This window comes from Mya arenaria, chromosome 2 (assembly GCF_026914265.1).
Source record: "Mya arenaria isolate MELC-2E11 chromosome 2, ASM2691426v1".
Classification (NCBI taxonomy): Eukaryota; Metazoa; Mollusca; class Bivalvia; order Myida; family Myidae; genus Mya; species Mya arenaria.
In genome coordinates this window covers 25,547,972-25,565,077 of record NC_069123.1, presented here as the reverse complement: position 1 = coordinate 25,565,077, position 17,106 = coordinate 25,547,972, and the positions used below count along the sequence as shown (strand labels likewise).

At 34.3% G+C, this 17,106-nt stretch overlaps 1 protein-coding gene across 2 annotated transcripts; it reads right to left on the bottom strand.

The window, feature by feature from the left end:
• Positions 1-291: 291 nt before the first annotated feature.
• On the bottom strand, positions 292-16,720 carry LOC128225187 (cadherin-99C-like). 2 transcript variants are annotated; one of them, XM_052935248.1, is made up of 12 exons: positions 16,659-16,720; positions 12,423-12,554; positions 11,780-11,851; positions 7,053-7,225; positions 6,714-6,800; positions 6,451-6,540; positions 5,888-5,992; positions 5,433-5,561; positions 4,969-5,145; positions 4,401-4,512; positions 3,960-4,114; positions 292-3,510 (listed from the first exon to the last, which is right to left on the bottom strand). In XM_052935248.1, the coding sequence occupies exons 2-12, from the start codon at positions 12,523-12,525 to the stop codon at positions 3,322-3,324; spliced, it is 1,392 nt and encodes a 463-aa protein (XP_052791208.1). In that variant the 5' UTR covers positions 12,526-12,554; positions 16,659-16,720; the 3' UTR covers positions 292-3,321. The 2 variants fall into 2 exon arrangements, with proteins under 2 accessions (XP_052791208.1, XP_052791207.1); XM_052935247.1 differs by having other exon boundaries at positions 16,543-16,678.
• Between the last annotated feature and the right edge of the window lie 386 nt (positions 16,721-17,106).

Sequence of the window (17,106 nt, the reverse complement as noted above, 5' to 3'; positions counted from 1 at the left end):
AATGAGCTATTGTCACTGACACATCAAAATAGTTCAATAAACTAATCTCCTTATTACATTTTCAGTCCTTATATGTTTATAACTTTTAACATTTTCAGCTAACCCAAACACAAAATGTTCCCAGTGAACTATTGCCTATGATCCATACATATGCTATGGATTGAAAATGAAAACAACAGGGTGAGGAATCGCGTGACTTAAAGGGGTTCTCATATGGGTCACCACTGGTCACAACCGATGTAAACAAACAATGAAGTGACGTTAGTTTCTAAATAAAAACAAATACAGAAATAATATATGAAACTATTTATTAGCCTATTAATGACTATGCTATTTTCTGCTTCTACACGAGTTAATTATTTAGATGTGCTTGTGTTTTAATTATGCAATCCTTGGCCAAATATTCAGCGTCCTTCAGAGTTCTTTATCAACAACAACAACAGTAATTGCCTTTATTGCATACGCGATACAAAATATTGCAATAGAATTAGATGCCACAACATTAATAATCACGTGATGATGTCAAAACAAGCATACACAGATGCGACATAAATAAACTAACTTAATACATTTTATCAACAAATGTAAAATCTACATACAGCAAAAGAAATATATGTAATTGCTCGGCCTCACTGAGTGGTTGGTAAAAAGTGAATCTTAACAAAATAAGCACGAGGGCCACGGGTTACTTTTAATTGTTTATAAATGATATGTATTAATGGAACACTGTGAGTTGTCAGTTTAGGATTATGATGAATTTAATCTTTATGCAAAGATCCGAATGATTAAAATGAAAACAAAAACATGAAATAAACAGAAGATATAAACAGAAAGATAATTGTGGAAGTAAACACATCCACGACGTTTGGTTGGGTTTGATGAATCAAGTAGTTTTTCATGGACACATGAAGAAGCAAATCTCTGTGTTGTAATATGATCGTGATATTGTGCTTTTGTTGTTATTGTTTTTTGTGTAAGGAACATCTACACGAAATTAAAGATATAGTGATAGGTAAGTGCTATATTTTTACATTTTAATAAAATACTCAGCAAATGCACCCAGTTTACTTAAAACTGTAGGATTATTTGATTGCAGTACTCCTCGATAGTTCAATATATTTGGATGCATACGAAAACATTAATATTAATGTACTTAAATCGTTGTTCATTCAAGTAGCTACAGACAAGAGGTAGTGGAAACGATCTCCCAAATATCTTTTGTCACATAAAGTACTCTATCTTTCTTCATAAGGGGAACTATTCAAGCGTCCTTTGTCCATGTAATGTTCATGGTTCTTAGTCTACAGGATATGGCTTGTCTTGAGGGGATCATTTTAAGTTAAGCTCAAGCTGCATATGATCCTTGATGACACAATGTTTCCCTTTATTTGAAATTGACATGGACTCTGACCATGTTTAAATAAAATGATCCAGTAAAGCTCGTTTAATTATATTGCTTCTGTTCTTGTAACGTATTGCGTGCCGACTTTCATACAGTTATGAGTATCCTGAGTTGTTAAGTATATATTTTATTGTATTTAACCATTTATATTTTATCAGGGAGTGGAGCATTGCATTATATACAAAGGAAGGGTTAATATTGGTATCACCTAAAATAAATTTATTTCAATTATTCTAGCATTCTAGCCAGAATTGAGAATTGGTGTAGTTCCCCATATAACATGTCCGCATGTGTAGATTTTCTCCATTTGAAGGCTTATGGCATTTCATATTTTAATAGTAGTTTCACCATCCAATATTATAAATGAAAACAAATTTTATTTTAAATATTCTTTTTTATGATAACATCAAATTAGAATTAGAAAATGTAAGTTGCGTACGTGGTATTCGCACTTTGGACACTGTATTCTCATTGATTTACATCAACGTGCTTTATTTCTACTTAACATACAGTTGCATTGCAATTATTTTTCATAAGGTTCATGCACCATCATTCGCCACCCATTATATCCCATTTCCTGTGAGGTCATACACCTGTTATGACTCGGCCTGATGATGTAACAGCTGTAAATATAACACGTGGAATCCTGCGCACAAACCCTACAGCTTCCGTTATGGGAATTGAGCCTAGGCATTTATGTGAGTAGTTTTAGCATTTTGGTCATATTAATGACTTTGCTATTTTTTGTTGTTATTGTTGCTCCTGCTGATTGGGTCGTTAATGGAAATGTTGACCAACTCTGTTGACAACTATGGTATTGGTGATGTTGATGTAATTCATAAGCTCATTTCAAATGATAATTTAAAAAAAAAACATGACCGACGTATTCATGTATAAAGGCCTGTGCGATGCCGATAACAACGCAAGCACTCGCAACATTTATTTCCCTTTTTTGACACTGCTAATTAAAATCTGAAGTTATGGTTAAAACAAGTGTCACATCATCTTTAGTTGTAAGATTCCGTTACTGACATGTACGTTACCTAGTATTGTTTTGGAAGAATTTTCAACGTTAATAAAAAAAGACGTAAATGACCAACATTATCCCAATTTTTCTACATATTTTTTTTTGAAATTGGGTTTAAAATTTATTCGCGATCCATATGTCATTGATGTTTTTGATGCTATGTTGATGTTGATGTTGGTGTGTGAGCGTCGATAAGACATGTTCGTTACGAAAAGGTAACGAACATGTCAGAATGAAACCACACTTTGTAAAGCAATTAGAAATAATAGTACTCCAATATCACATGATTTTATAAATGTATATTCAAACATGTATTGCCTGCGGGCAGGATATGTTTAATTCGATAAGACTTATTTGAACACAATATTAGTGTAGCTTTTGTTAACAGATCCCTGCTATTTATAAAACAAGTAAAATGTGGTGCCCATATTAGTTGAAACTTTTTTTAATTAGCGATTGATATGTCCCTTAAATCATCATACTATTATCGAAACGCATTTAACTTCTTAAATCTTCATGCACAGAATATATTCATACACTAAACTGTTTTTACCCGATACGTGTTGGCTACTGATCAAAAAGTGATGGTATCACTTTGTATACCTTATAATGTACAAACTACTGGAATTCACTTAAAAATGAATGGCCATTTGGTGTACAGGAATATATGTACACAAATTATTTCCGAATATAATTAAGGGTGTTTAAATTAATAACGTCCAAATATATGTGTGATTTAATACATGTTTGTTGTAAATGATACCTCTAACTTTTAAATACTATCTACTTATTGACTATAATCAATGAAGATTAAAACTGATTACTATTGATGTGAAGAACCTCCGCTGTCTGAAACATGTCCTCTCTTTTTTTCACCCAGTGGACATTTCTTTCAAAAGAAATTGTAAATCAAAAAGAAAAGGACTGGCCCAAAGATGTATGCATTGAAGCTGTGGGAGTTTGAATTACTAACGGTGGTGTTCACGTTGGTAGTACTACTGGTAGTGTTCACGTTGTTAGCCTCAAATTTGGTCTGAATCAAAGCTGTTCGATATTTGGTCGGGTCATCAACTTGTTCAGCCTGAAATATTGCAGGAATTATCAAGTGGCTTCCTTTGTTAGCATATTTAAAACATTCCTTCAAATATTTAACTTTACTTAATAGGGCAGTTTGCAAGGAATTTACCAGGCAAATACAAACAGCAAATAGTCTGCTCCACAGATAGTTTCAGAGATAAAAACAGACGCAATTAAGATGCCTAAATTAAAGAAATTAAAAATGTTCTGACATCGAACTCATACAGAGCATGAACAGTTTCCGCAGTGATATTTCAGTAGCCAACCTTCAACATCACAATGTCATTAAATGATAATGCGGTTTACATAAAAAAGCACACTGCTTAAATAAAGGCACATGTGTGACATAAAAATTGGCGTGAAATACTGGAATATTCTAATGAGTCTGGAATATTCTAATGAGTCAATAAAACAGGAATGAGGTAAATAAAAACAACAACAATTTAAGCCTACCCTCAAGATGATTTCGAGGCTTTTTAGGTCCTGTCGATTTATTGGCGAAATTTGCGTAACTGTTGCGGAATAAACATCTCGACCTGTAAGTCCAGATACCGCTGAAGGTCCCGACCTTGTAGCTGTAAATCGATTCTCGTAACCGGCTGGGATAGCTGTAGAAATAAATTATCTTTCTTGAAATCTTGCTGATAATTCATATTTTCTCTTTATATTTGTAGAAAAAAATGCATTGTAAATATTTCAAATTATGTAGAGCCAATCAAGTTCGCTCAAGTTCATATAATTTCACCTGACACTAGAGACGAATTGCTGTTCCAGTCCTTTCTTTTCTTTTTGTTATATCATAAACTTGTACAATTTCATTGAAACAAAAAGCATATGAAAAATGAATCTGTAAGGTTTGACATAAATAACTGAAATAATATGCAAAAGGCTCACTTTTCTCAATCACAAAGTTGATTTGGGCGTTCAGCCGATCCAAGTCGAAAGCCTGAATGGGGTAAGGCGTTGTCTCTGTTCCATCGATCAAGGGAACAACTGATAATGCTCCCTGAAAATGGAATTCTTAGTTAGAATATACTTGCAACAACATTTTAGCCAATAAATTTGCCTATAGTTCAAATATCCATTTTGACAACATCCCCTGACATGACCTCATATTTTGAAAACATCCCCAGTCATGACCTCATATTTTGACTACATCCCCAAACATGATCTCATATTTTGACAACATCACCCGACATGACCTCATATTTTGACAACATCCCCAGACATGCAAGCACTTATTTTAACCTGTTTATAACCAAGAATTTCAACTTGCCGTATGGTGGCAATTATTCCTACTATGTGTTTTTTTGCAACTTACCATCATTCTAGACGTAATAGAAGCTGATCATAACACTTGATACATAATAGTCCTGCAGGCATTTTTTTCCTTTTGTTTAAAAGTAGTTCAACTTGCTATATAATGGCAATTAGTTTTTCTGTATGCTATTTTTCCACTTACTGTATTTCCTGATGTAATGGAAGCTGAATATGTAGCAACGACGCAGGAATTGGCGAGCCCCTGGACTTGCCTACAGTTAGGATAGTAGAAGGTTGGGCTAAGATCATCGCTGTCTTCAACATTAACTGTCAAAGTTTGCGTTGATGTCTTTTGAAGATTTGCATCAGCATTGTTGTCCTGGAAAAGTTTGACTTTATTTAACCTATGAAGTTTATTGTTATTTTGCTGTATTCTTTATCAAAACAATAATTATTTTTAAAACTATGTAGTATTAGATTATAACTACATGCAAGAAAGCACATATTTACTAGAAAAACTTCACGTTTCTTTTTAAATTTTATAAATCTCATTTAAAATCATGACCAATTACAATATTGAATTTCAGGTGTTTTCCGTGTATAATTATGTTACAATGTATATTTTTTTAATAACACCACTAAAAAAACAAACAAACATAAACTTACTCTTGCAAGGATTTCCAAAAGAAACTGCGTCTTTCCGGCTTCATACAATGACTCATAGTCTAGAGCCCGGAAAAGATCAACGGCACCCAATCCACTGTCTTGTATTCGGAAAATATCATTGCCTGGAGGCTGAAAAAACAACAAATTGTTGTCCGATTGGCTGAGCACAGAAATATGACATAACTTAATAAATCCAATCATATTTCTCATCGACGATATTCAATGGCCCTTTTGTTAATGCATTGCTTAAAAGTAACAAATAAAATACTTTACCTTTCTCATATTTATTTTTTGTTTGCTTGTTGAAAAAAAAACTTAAATAAGAAGTTGCAAAATTTGTTGTAAAATTAAAAATCAAGTCTTCATCATCATCACCTCAACCTTCACAATCATGCAGAATTATACAAAAAATTATGACCCTGATAATATCGATAAAACATATTATTTGTACTTACATAGTCTTGCCCAGAACTAATCGAAAAACGGATTTCCTTGTTTTGGTGGGCATCTTTATCAGAAGCCACAATGTTGTCAAAAACTGTGTTGGAGATCGGCAGTGCCTACAAAAGTAATTTGATAAAAACAACAACTATATTTACCTACATCAATTTCTTCAAAATCCCAATAAGGTCATTATTTATTGGACGTGTTAAAATGTCTTAGAAGTAACAAGCTATCAGACTGTATTTTATGAAAGTTTCAGCTTAATTTATGTTTAATGGACAATAAAGTTAGTTTACCAATGCAGCGAATGGTAATATTAAGTCTTAATAGTCGGAGAATATGGATCAGTATATATTTCATTATAAAGAATTTCTTTTCTATTTCTTACACCGGCTCTTTAGCTCAACTGAAACTGACATTAAAATCTTTGAATGCCAAAAACACTTATTTATAAAAATAGTATTCATAAAAACTTATTTTATGCTTTCTGGCAAATCATACATCCAACGCATAAGTTTTGGAAGTTTTAACGATAACCCTGGACCGTCAGATATGTTTAATAACAAATGCATACCTCTTTAATGTTTACGCTGTATGGCGCACCTTGGAATTCAGGAGAATTATCGTTGGCGTCATCAACTAATAGATTCACTGTGAATTGTTGCTGTAAACGGAAATAACATTTTGAATAATTATAATATCTTTATTTAAGTTTATATTTATCTCAACTGAATTTAACAATGCAGCAATAAAATGCACATTTATGATGTAACAATAATAATTAAAATAGTTTGGCAGATGAAAATCATAGTAAAAGGAAAGACAAGACAATCTTACCGAAAAGGTATTGGTGCCATCATTGTATTCACAGTTGAAATTTAAAGCAATAATATCCAAGTCGTCGTTTGGTTCTGCATCAATTCCCTAGGATGTTAAAATATGTTAGTAATTTACAATTTGAATCAACAGTTTTATAGTCGTTACTTTAACTTTCAATGTGTTTGAAAAATGCTCTCATATGAACAAAAATGCAGAAATATAATCAAGCAATGAAATGATAATAATTAAAAATATATCAAATCTTGTCAGATTTCACGTTCAAATTTGGAATCAAAGCAGGGTTTCCAATTTTTTGGCTAAATTAGTAAAATACTGTTAAGAATTATTAAAACTTACATCCCTGTTGATCGCATTATCAATCGTAATGACATTATAGTCAGTGGAATCCCTGAAGAACTGTATACCATATTGGTCTACAGTCGCTTGATCTGCGGAACTCGGAGTTGTGAATATCAAACCGTTACCGTGCAGAGGCAGAATAATAGTCTGCCCCGTACTGGAAAGGTAGTCTGAAGTTTAAAAAGATTATTTTAGAATAGGGTTAATCAGTGATAATAAGACAGCAAACTATGCCAGATTTAACCAAGCTGTCTTTTGTTGCAAGATGTAAGCCAGCATATGATGGCAAAGTATGCCAGATTTAACCCTGCTGTCTTTTGTTGCAAGATGTAAGCCAGCATATGATGACAAAGTATGCCAGATTTAACCCTGATGTCTTTTGTTGCAAGACGTAAGCCAGCATATGATGACAAAGTATGCCAGATTCAATCCTGATGTCTTTTGTTGCAAGATGTAAGCCAGCATATGATGACAAACTATGCCAGATTTAACCCAGCTGTCTTTTGTTGCAAGACGTAAGCCAGCATATGATGACAAACTATGCCAGATTTAACCCTGATGTCTTTTGTTGCAAGATGTAAGCCAGCATATGATGGCAAAGTATGCCAGATTTGACCAAGCTGTCTTTTGTTGCAAGATGTAAGCCAGCATATGATGACAAAGTATGCCAGATTTAACCCTGCTGTCTTTTGTTGTAAGATGTAAGCCAGCATATGATGACAAAGTATGCCAGATTTAACCCAGCTGTCTTTGTTGCAAGATGTAAACCAGCATATGATGACAAAGTATGCCAGATTTAACCAAGCTGTCTTTTGTTGCAAGATGTAAGCCAGCATATGATGACAAAGTATGCCAGATTTAACCCAGCTGTCTTTTGTTGTAAGATGTAAGCCAGCATATGATGGCAAAGTATGCCAGATTTAATCCAGCTGTCTTTTGTTGCAAGACGTTAGCCAGCATATGATGACAAAGTATGCCAGATTTAACCCAGCTGTCTTTTGTTGCAAGATGTAAGCCAGCATATGATGACAAAGTATGCCAGATTTAACCCAGCTGTCTTTTGTTGCAAGATGTAAGCCAGCATATGAAGACAAAGTATGCCAGATTTAACCAAGCTGTCTTTTGTTGTAAGATGTAAGCCAGCATATGATGGCAAAGTATGCCAGATTTAATCCAGCTGTCTTTTGTTGCAAGACGTTAGCCAGCATATGATGACAAAGTATGCCAGATTTAACCCTGATGTCTTTTGTTGCAAGATGTAAGCCAGCATATGATGGCAAAGTATGCCAGATTTAACCCAGCTGTCTTTTGTTGCAAGATGTAAGCCAGCATATGATGGCAAAGTATGCCAGATTTAACCCAGCTGTCTTTTGTTGCAAGACGTAAGCCAGCATATGATGGCAAAGTATGCCAGATTTAACCCAGCTGTCTTTTGTTGCAAGATGTAAGCCAGCATATGATGGGAAAGTATGCCAGATTTAACCCTGCTGTCTTTTGTTGCAAGATGTAAGGCATCATATGATGGAAAAAAAATATGCCAGATTCAACCCTGCTGCCTTTTGTTGAAAGATGTAAGCAAGCATATGATGGCAATATATGCCAGATTTAACCCAGCTGTCTTTGTTGCAAGATGTAAGCCAGCATATGATGGCAAAGTATGCCAGATTTAACCCAGCTGTCTTTTGTTGCAAGACGTAAGCCAGCATATGATGGCAAAGTATGCCAGATTTAACCCAGCTGTCTTTTGTTGCAAGATGTAAGCCAGCATATGATGACAAAGTATGCCAGATTTAACCCTGATGTCTTTTGTTGCAAGATGTAAGCCAGCATATGATGGCAAAGTATGCCAGATTTAACCCAGCTGTCTTTTGTTGCAAGACGTACGCCAGCATATGATGGCAAAATATGCCAGATTTAACCCAGCTGTCTTTTGTTGCAAGATGTAAGCCAGCATATGATGGCAAAATATGCCAGATTTAACTTTAACCCTTTTGTTGCAAGACGTAAGCCAGCATATGATGGGAAAGTATGCCAGATTTAACCCTGATGTCTTTTGTTGCAAGATGTAAGCCAGCATATGATGGCAAAGTATGCCAGATTTAACCCAGCTGTCTTTTGTTGCAAGACGTAAGCCAGCATATGATGGCAAAGTATGCCAGATTTAACCCAGCTGTCTTTTGTTGCAAGATGTAAGCCAGCATATGATGACAAAGTATGCCAGATTTAACCCTGATGTCTTTTGTTGCAAGATGTAAGCCAGCATATGATGGCAAAGTATGCCAGATTTAACCCAGCTGTCTTTTGTTGCAAGACGTAAGCCAGCATATGATGGCAAAATATGCCAGATTTAACCCAGCTGTCTTTTGTTGCAAGATGTAAGCCAGCATATGATGGCAAAATATGCCAGATTTAACTTTAACCCTTTTGTTGCAAGACGTAAGCCAGCATATGATGGGAAAGTATGCCAGATTTAACCCTGATGTCTTTTGTTGCAAGATGTAAGCCAGCATATGATGGCAAAGTATGCCAGATTTAACCCAGCTGTCTTTTGTTGCAAGACGTAAGCCAGCATATGATGGCAAAATATGCCAGATTTAACCCAGCTGTCTTTTGTTGCAAGATGTAAGCCAGCATATGATGGCAAAAGATGCCAGATTTAACTTTAACCCTTTTGTTGCAAGACGTAAGCCAGCATATGATGGGAAAGTATGCCAGATTTAACCCTGATGTCTTTTTTTGCAAGACGAAGCCAGCATATGATGGCAAAGTATGCCAGATTTAACCCAGCTGTCTTTTGTTGCTAGATGTAAGCCAGCATATGATGACAAAGTATGCCAGATTTAACCCAGCTGTCTTTTGTTGCAACATGTAAGCCAGCCTATGATGGCAAAGTATGCCAGATTTAACCCAGCTGTCTTTTGTTGCAAGATGTAAGCCAGCATATGATAGCAAAGTATGCCAGATTTAACTTTAACCCTTATATTGCAAGACGTAAGCCAGCATATGATGGCAAAGTATGCCAGATTTAACTTTAACCCTTATATTGCAAGACGTAAGCCAGCATATGATGGCAAAATATGCCAGATTTAACCCAGCTGTCTTTTGTTGCAAGATGTAAGCCAGCATATGATGGCAAAATATGACAGATTTAACTTTAACCCTTTTGTTGCAAGACGTAAGCCAGCATATGATGACAAAGTATGCCAGATTTAACCCTGCTGTCTTTTGTTGCAAGATGTAAGCCAGCATATGATGGCAAAGTATGCCAGATTTAACCAAGCTGTCTTTTGTTGCTAGATGTAAGCCAACATATGATGACAAAGTATGCCAGATTTAACTTTAACCCTTATATTGCAAGACGTAAGCCAGCATATGATGGCAAAATATGCCAGATTTAACCCAGCTGTCTTTTGTTGCAAGATGTAAGCCAGCATATGATGGCAAAATATGACAGATTTAACTTTAACCCTTTTGTTGCAAGACGTAAGCCAGCATATGATGACAAAGTATGCCAGATTTAACCCTGCTGTCTTTTGTTGCAAGATGTAAGCCAGCATATGATGGCAAAGTATGCCAGATTTAACCAAGCTGTCTTTTGTTGCTAGATGTAAGCCAACATATGATGACAAAGTATGCCAGATTTAACCCAGCTGTCTTTTGTTGCAAGATGTAAGCCAGCATATGATGGCAAAGTATGCCAGATTTAACCCAGCTGTCTTTTGTTACTAGATGTAAGCCAGCATATGCATGATGACAAAGTATGCCAGATTCAACCCTGCTGTCTTTTGTTGCGAGACGTAAGCAAGCATAGGATGGCAAAATATGCCAGATTTAACCCTGCTGTCTTTGTTGTTAGATGTTTGCATATACTAGTATTTGATAATTTAACTTTCTGTCAGTTATGTTGCTGATCACAGATGAAAAATGGTTTCCACACCATGAAACTTACTTCTAGAAAATAACCTACATGCAGTCCGATTTCCAGTCAATGAAAATGCCTTTTGATTGTGTAGTGCCGAATTGAAGAAACCAAACCTAAATGATCAGTCAATGAAAATACTTATAGATATGCTGCCTAAGAGAAGGATTTTGACGATAAAACAATTGTGAGACAAGTTATCATTTTTTAAATAATTTTAGTGGTCCTGTGTTTTGAAGGAAACAGGAATACCCAGAGGAAACCCACTTGTCCAGGTTGGTGACCACAAACCAAACTCACATGCGCATGGATATATCAATACCTAAGTCGCATATGGGAGAGATGTCCATATGTCTTATATATGTAGGTAAAATATAAAAGATGTTAGAACAATAGATGTCTAGAAAAGGTATATGTATACTGTATATATATTCTAAAGATAATTTCATTTCAGTGCTGAGTCAGGGTTTGCATGTTTTCAGAACCAGAAAAGAAAATCCGCTTCAACATAACTGTAGGCAAATAGTTGTCCGCTGAAGTTAACTTTATTTTGTATAGGAAGTAATAAAGATGAGGTACAGTTTAATCGTACATTGTACAAGTTAAGAATGAATTGTATAATAACACGAGGGAAGTTATTTTTGAAAGTATCAGCTAGCATACAAGTACAAACATAACGTAGAATTTTGCAAAAGGACTTTTAAACATGACTGCAACTTTTACCGCACATAAACATGATGTGGTGTGCGTTCAAGTTTACTAACACATGTTTTTTGATACTTCTCTATTATCCATCAAAACATACCCGTTTCTTGAATGGTCAAACTGAACGTGTTTGTTGTTAATGTCGCTCCAGTTTCAAGGTCGTAGAGCTCACCTAAAAGAGTAAAAGAATCTCAGGTAGATTGAAGCTGCATAACAAAGACATCTTTAATACATTTGTTTTGTATCCATGTGCATTAGGAAAGTTTCAATGTTCTATTAATTATGTAAATGTAATATTTTTATATCAAAAGGCTATGTAGAACTGCAAACAATTGTCATATTTTCTTTACCAGTAATATGAATAACCACTGCCTACTAAATTTCAAAGATTACATGCATTTTTGTTTCCACGAAAAAATATTTCAATATTTTCTAGTGGTTCATTGAAAGCTGGGGCACATAACCAAGTCACACCACCTCTAACACCAAATCCTGGATCTGACCCTGATACTGATGGGGATCTTTTGAGTACACTACGATAATTCTGTACTTTTTGTCAACTGAAAATATCCTAAATATCCTAAATACCGTATCTTATCCAGACTACATATCTGCTTTAGTTAAATGGTTTACATTTCCTCCATCAAATATTCTTTCAAATTATATCAAAATAACATGGGGTTACCATAATAGGAATTCACCTACATTGAATTTTAGGTCAACTTCCTTAAACAAAAACTTACATTGCCGGTCAGCAGCGGGTTTAACTTGTGCGTGTGTACTTCCTATAAGAAGCAATGCAAAGCCTACAACCAGTGGACTGGCGAGCTTCGCCATCCTTTTCATGTTCGTCTACTTCTGAGTTCTGCCTATAACTATAAATGTACCAAATAAGACAAAAACATCATAAGATAAATTTAAATACGAAAAATGCAAGGTCTGAGATTTACTAATATTTTTTGAATGTTCAGAATTTTAAAAGTTTAAACATATCTAATAACAACTATGTGTTTCTTTGAATCTAAATCATATAAGATAATGATATTGGAAAAAATTCAATCATTAACTATTAAATTTCTTTGAATTAGAATATATATTGAATTTAAAAAAATAGCAACAAAATGATTACAATGACTTATATTTTGGTGACGAATTTGTAAGCTAGTGAGGACACAAACACCACAGGATTGAGCGAACATAAGCCCTTGTTATTTAACTCAATTGATTAACAAGGGCTCATGTTCGCTCAAGCCCGTGGTGAATGTGTAACAGATAAGGTGCGTATTCTCTTAAACACGCAATTAAAATTATAGAAAATGCAATTTTTATAAAAATCAATGAGTAACCAAACGTATTAGAAAAGGCAGAATACGCAATTAATTTAAAACTGACACGTAATGAATTATTTTGAAAATTGGAAAACTCATTTCGTCTAATTCGGCGAACTCGACTATGTCAATTTATCTAATCTGTTAAAAATAGATAATGATTTCCTTAATTGGCCGATCATTTTTCAGAAGCAAGCAGATTTCGGGGTTTGACTAAAGACGCTTTCCGTTGATTAACGAGTAAATAAGATGCTATACGATTATAGACGTATGCAGGCGGAAACTCAAGTGTTCATATGCAAGCTTTCCGGCAAACATGTAATCTTAAATGTGTTTGTTTTGAAAACCTAGAGTATTTTGTAATGTGAACTATACGCTAAACAGCAACTTTAAACAATCACTTTTAATCATGTTTAGTATTGAATTGTTACCAGTTATTGTTTCCAATCACACTTACACGTTACGCCTACAGTGTCACGTGGCACCATAGTAAGGTTCCTCCGACAAGTACCCAGAAGCAGACGATAATAATACAAAGGTTTTACTTGATAACTAGATAAAGAAATGCATGCCCCATGGTAAAACAAAGCAATAAAAGCAAGTTTAACATTAAATTAGTTCATGATCATTAATTGTATGCAATGTATGATTCAGGTAGAAAAAATGTCTAAACTTTAAAATACCTTGTTTCTAAATAACATCGGAATTTTGTTACAGTAGAATAACAGTGTCTATTGTAAAACTCAAATATAGTTTGTTTTCAAAAGTGTGGAGTAATACCCCAAAAACATTGGATCACTTACCTGAAACTCAAAAGTAAGAGGAATTATCTATTGTTAAATTAACAAAAGATAATGCCTCACATTACTTTTATCGCTTTAGAAAACTACAAAAAGCTGATTTTAAACATATCCGATAAATGTCTTCAGTTTTAAGGATAAACAATTGAATGCTTGTATTTCGACTTAAAGTTGATAAACTAGTTTACAATGTGTATGCAAATCTCTCTTTTACAATCCGTTCTTAGATTGAATAGACTAGATTTATCAGTATACATTGGCTCTATGTTATTCTCTGATTGGCTAAAACAGCAAGTTATGCCCGAGCATAAAAAAATAAATATCAAAACTTGCGGAGCAACATAAATTGTACACACGCTGCTTGCACAAAATTCTTCGTATCATTTTTGTTCACATACCTCCAGATATTGCATATAAAACATGTTCCAGATCTATCGCATGGCTTTAGAGTATTAAAATGTGTGTACGTAACCTTGAACAGGGTTATAAAATAATATTGAAACACGTATGCGTTGTATGAAATCAAGGAGCAAATACCTGATCTATCCTATACAAGCAAACGCATCTTTTCAATATGCAAACTTTTTTAACCAAATGATTGAAACCTTTTGCTGCATAATATATAAGATAATCACATGAGTAGATTAATATTGAATGGCATTTCGAAACAACATCTGTATTATCTAACGTGGGTAAGCTTTGTACAGACTACGCTACTATGGTATTATGTTCTAATCACCTTTAAGATTGACTTAAGGCCACACCAAATTGATATTTCGTTCCGCGGATTTACCGCTCCTATTTTTTTGAAAATGTAAAAAAAATATTTATATTTTTTTTGTGCGCCCGCACCTCCATTTTGATCGTCAAGCAGATTTTTTTTTCAGATTATAATTTATTAAAAGGCTAAAAATAATCTAGAATAATTTTTCTACGCTAGTTTTCGTGTTTTTGTAAAGGGATTTTACCGATGCGTAGTGTTTTTATACTGTATATCGATCGGTTTAGCATGGGTTTCAATAAATTCAATCAAAATGGCGGCTTCCGGTATAAACAATGTGGCTCGAAGTTTGGAAATTAAATTTTTAACAATCAATATGTTTGGAGCATGCTTGAAGTTATTGTTGATCGTCTCATGCACTAAAGGATCATTATTTAAAGCAATCATTATGCAATAAAGCATGTGTATCTGAGACTGGTAGCGATTATATTGCGTAATTAGTGACTCGTTTTGAATGGAAATCGGAATGATCAACTTAGTACTATTTTATTCAAGTCATAATACAAGGGACCAAAATTTTACCTCGTTACGACGATGCTGAAGATGACAGGTCAACTTAACTGGAACATGAGTCATTGTTTGGTCCAAATTGATGTATCAAGCTGATCAAATTCTGACAAAACAACAGTTTTGAACAAATATATTTTCACAAATAGCGGTATAAACAATGGTCTGGATATATCTCAACATAAGTAAGACTAAGTTTATCACCTTATATTTTGTTTTTATTTGCAGCATAATCCAGGATTGTAATGCACTTGTCAATTGTTACCACTGCCCCGCCCACCCCTCGCCCTTGTTCCAGGGGTATAACGGGGACAGCAGAGGCAATGGGCTGTGTTTTTACCTTTCAGGTGGCCCCGCAGTGCCTAGTGAATGTGGTTTTGTCGTCATATTGAAAATAGTCGGGAATGGGCCTCACATAGGTATTCGGGGTTGGGGGCCATTTGGCAGGGATTTTACCAGCAGTGTGTCCCTGCAGGTCGGGTATTTTACCCGGGTTTTGAGAGACCGGAAGTCAAAGTCCCCGCTATTCCGGACTTAGAGGGGGGGCATATACAATTGGCTGGTGCATAAAAACATCTAAATAACCAAAAAAGTACTCTGAAAAATACCCTTGTTCTTTTTGTTTTAATAAGCACATGCCATTGCATTTCCTGTGATAATAAAAACAAAATTTAGTATTATGTTATTTGGAGTCTGATGTTTGATGATGCCTGTGTAAGTGATCATTTTTTTACAAATCCAAAATCAATCCTAAGTTATGTCTTAATACAGTTGCATATGGTGTTAAACTGATTCAGGTAGATTTATATAAGTCGTTTCAAACTGTTTACTAAAAGCAGGGTTATTTATTATTATGAATGATCGTCATATTAAAGTACATTTTAAATATATAAGAAAATAGATTTATCCATATAATGTTTGTACTAAACACAGATGAATAAATAGTATGTATTCCGACATTTTCCCAATGTCCATTAGAGGTTCAGTTCAAGATAGCATGAGAATGGGTTTAAGGGCAATTATTTCTTTCTTATTTATATTGAATATAAGGAAAAATATATTTTTCGCTCTTCGCTCGCTTCGGTTTTTATGAAAACTGATAAAAAAAAATATTATTTTTTTCGCTCGCTCGCTCCATTTTTTTTTGCAAAAATCCGAGGAATTAAACATTAATTTGGTGTGGCCTAATGAACAGATAAACACCATGATTGCACAACATCGATTCATCGAAAACGTTATTCAATTTCTTATATGCGCTTGTACGATCAGGAAAGATGTTATTGCAGTGTTATAAAACAAGCTTCTAGTAACTATAATATAAATACTTCTACTTCCCGGTTTCCATTACTTGTTTCAATACTAAATCATGTTAAAGCTTTTTTTCTCAAATCATAAAACTGATTCATACCCATATTATTTACAAAAACTGTTTCAATACTTCACTTACCTTGTGTCCTTTATTTTTTGTTAAACACTTTAATCGGATCTGGATGCATTTAATGCAATGTATGTCAAAATACAAATGAACTTTATACGCCTAAAACTGTTTCAATATCACCTCACCTTTTGTATTCACATCTGACTGGCCGTATATAACACACTCTACTTTCATTATTGATTCAAAATAAAGCATTCAACTTTATGCGCATGCGCTTTACTGAAGTTTTTATTTTACTAATGAAAATGGACTTATTTATTTTTTTAAATCAGTTTTATTCTTCGGCTGTCTCCGTAGTCATGTACTAAATCAGTCTCGTTGAGTGTGTGTAGTTTGTATATGTTGAACAAAATATGTTTAAATCAAGACCCGACATACATGTATGTAATATGGAATTAAAATTCAATCTCTGACCTAGTCCTACCCTTAACCTTTTACGCAATACAAAATGTTTTTTATCAAACTGAAAGGATAACCTGTAGATATTTCATCAGTACGTTTCCAAGTACTTTCCTTTTCTTGCTATGAATGTATACAAATGTATTTTCCATAAAATGCTGTGTTGTTGACCTT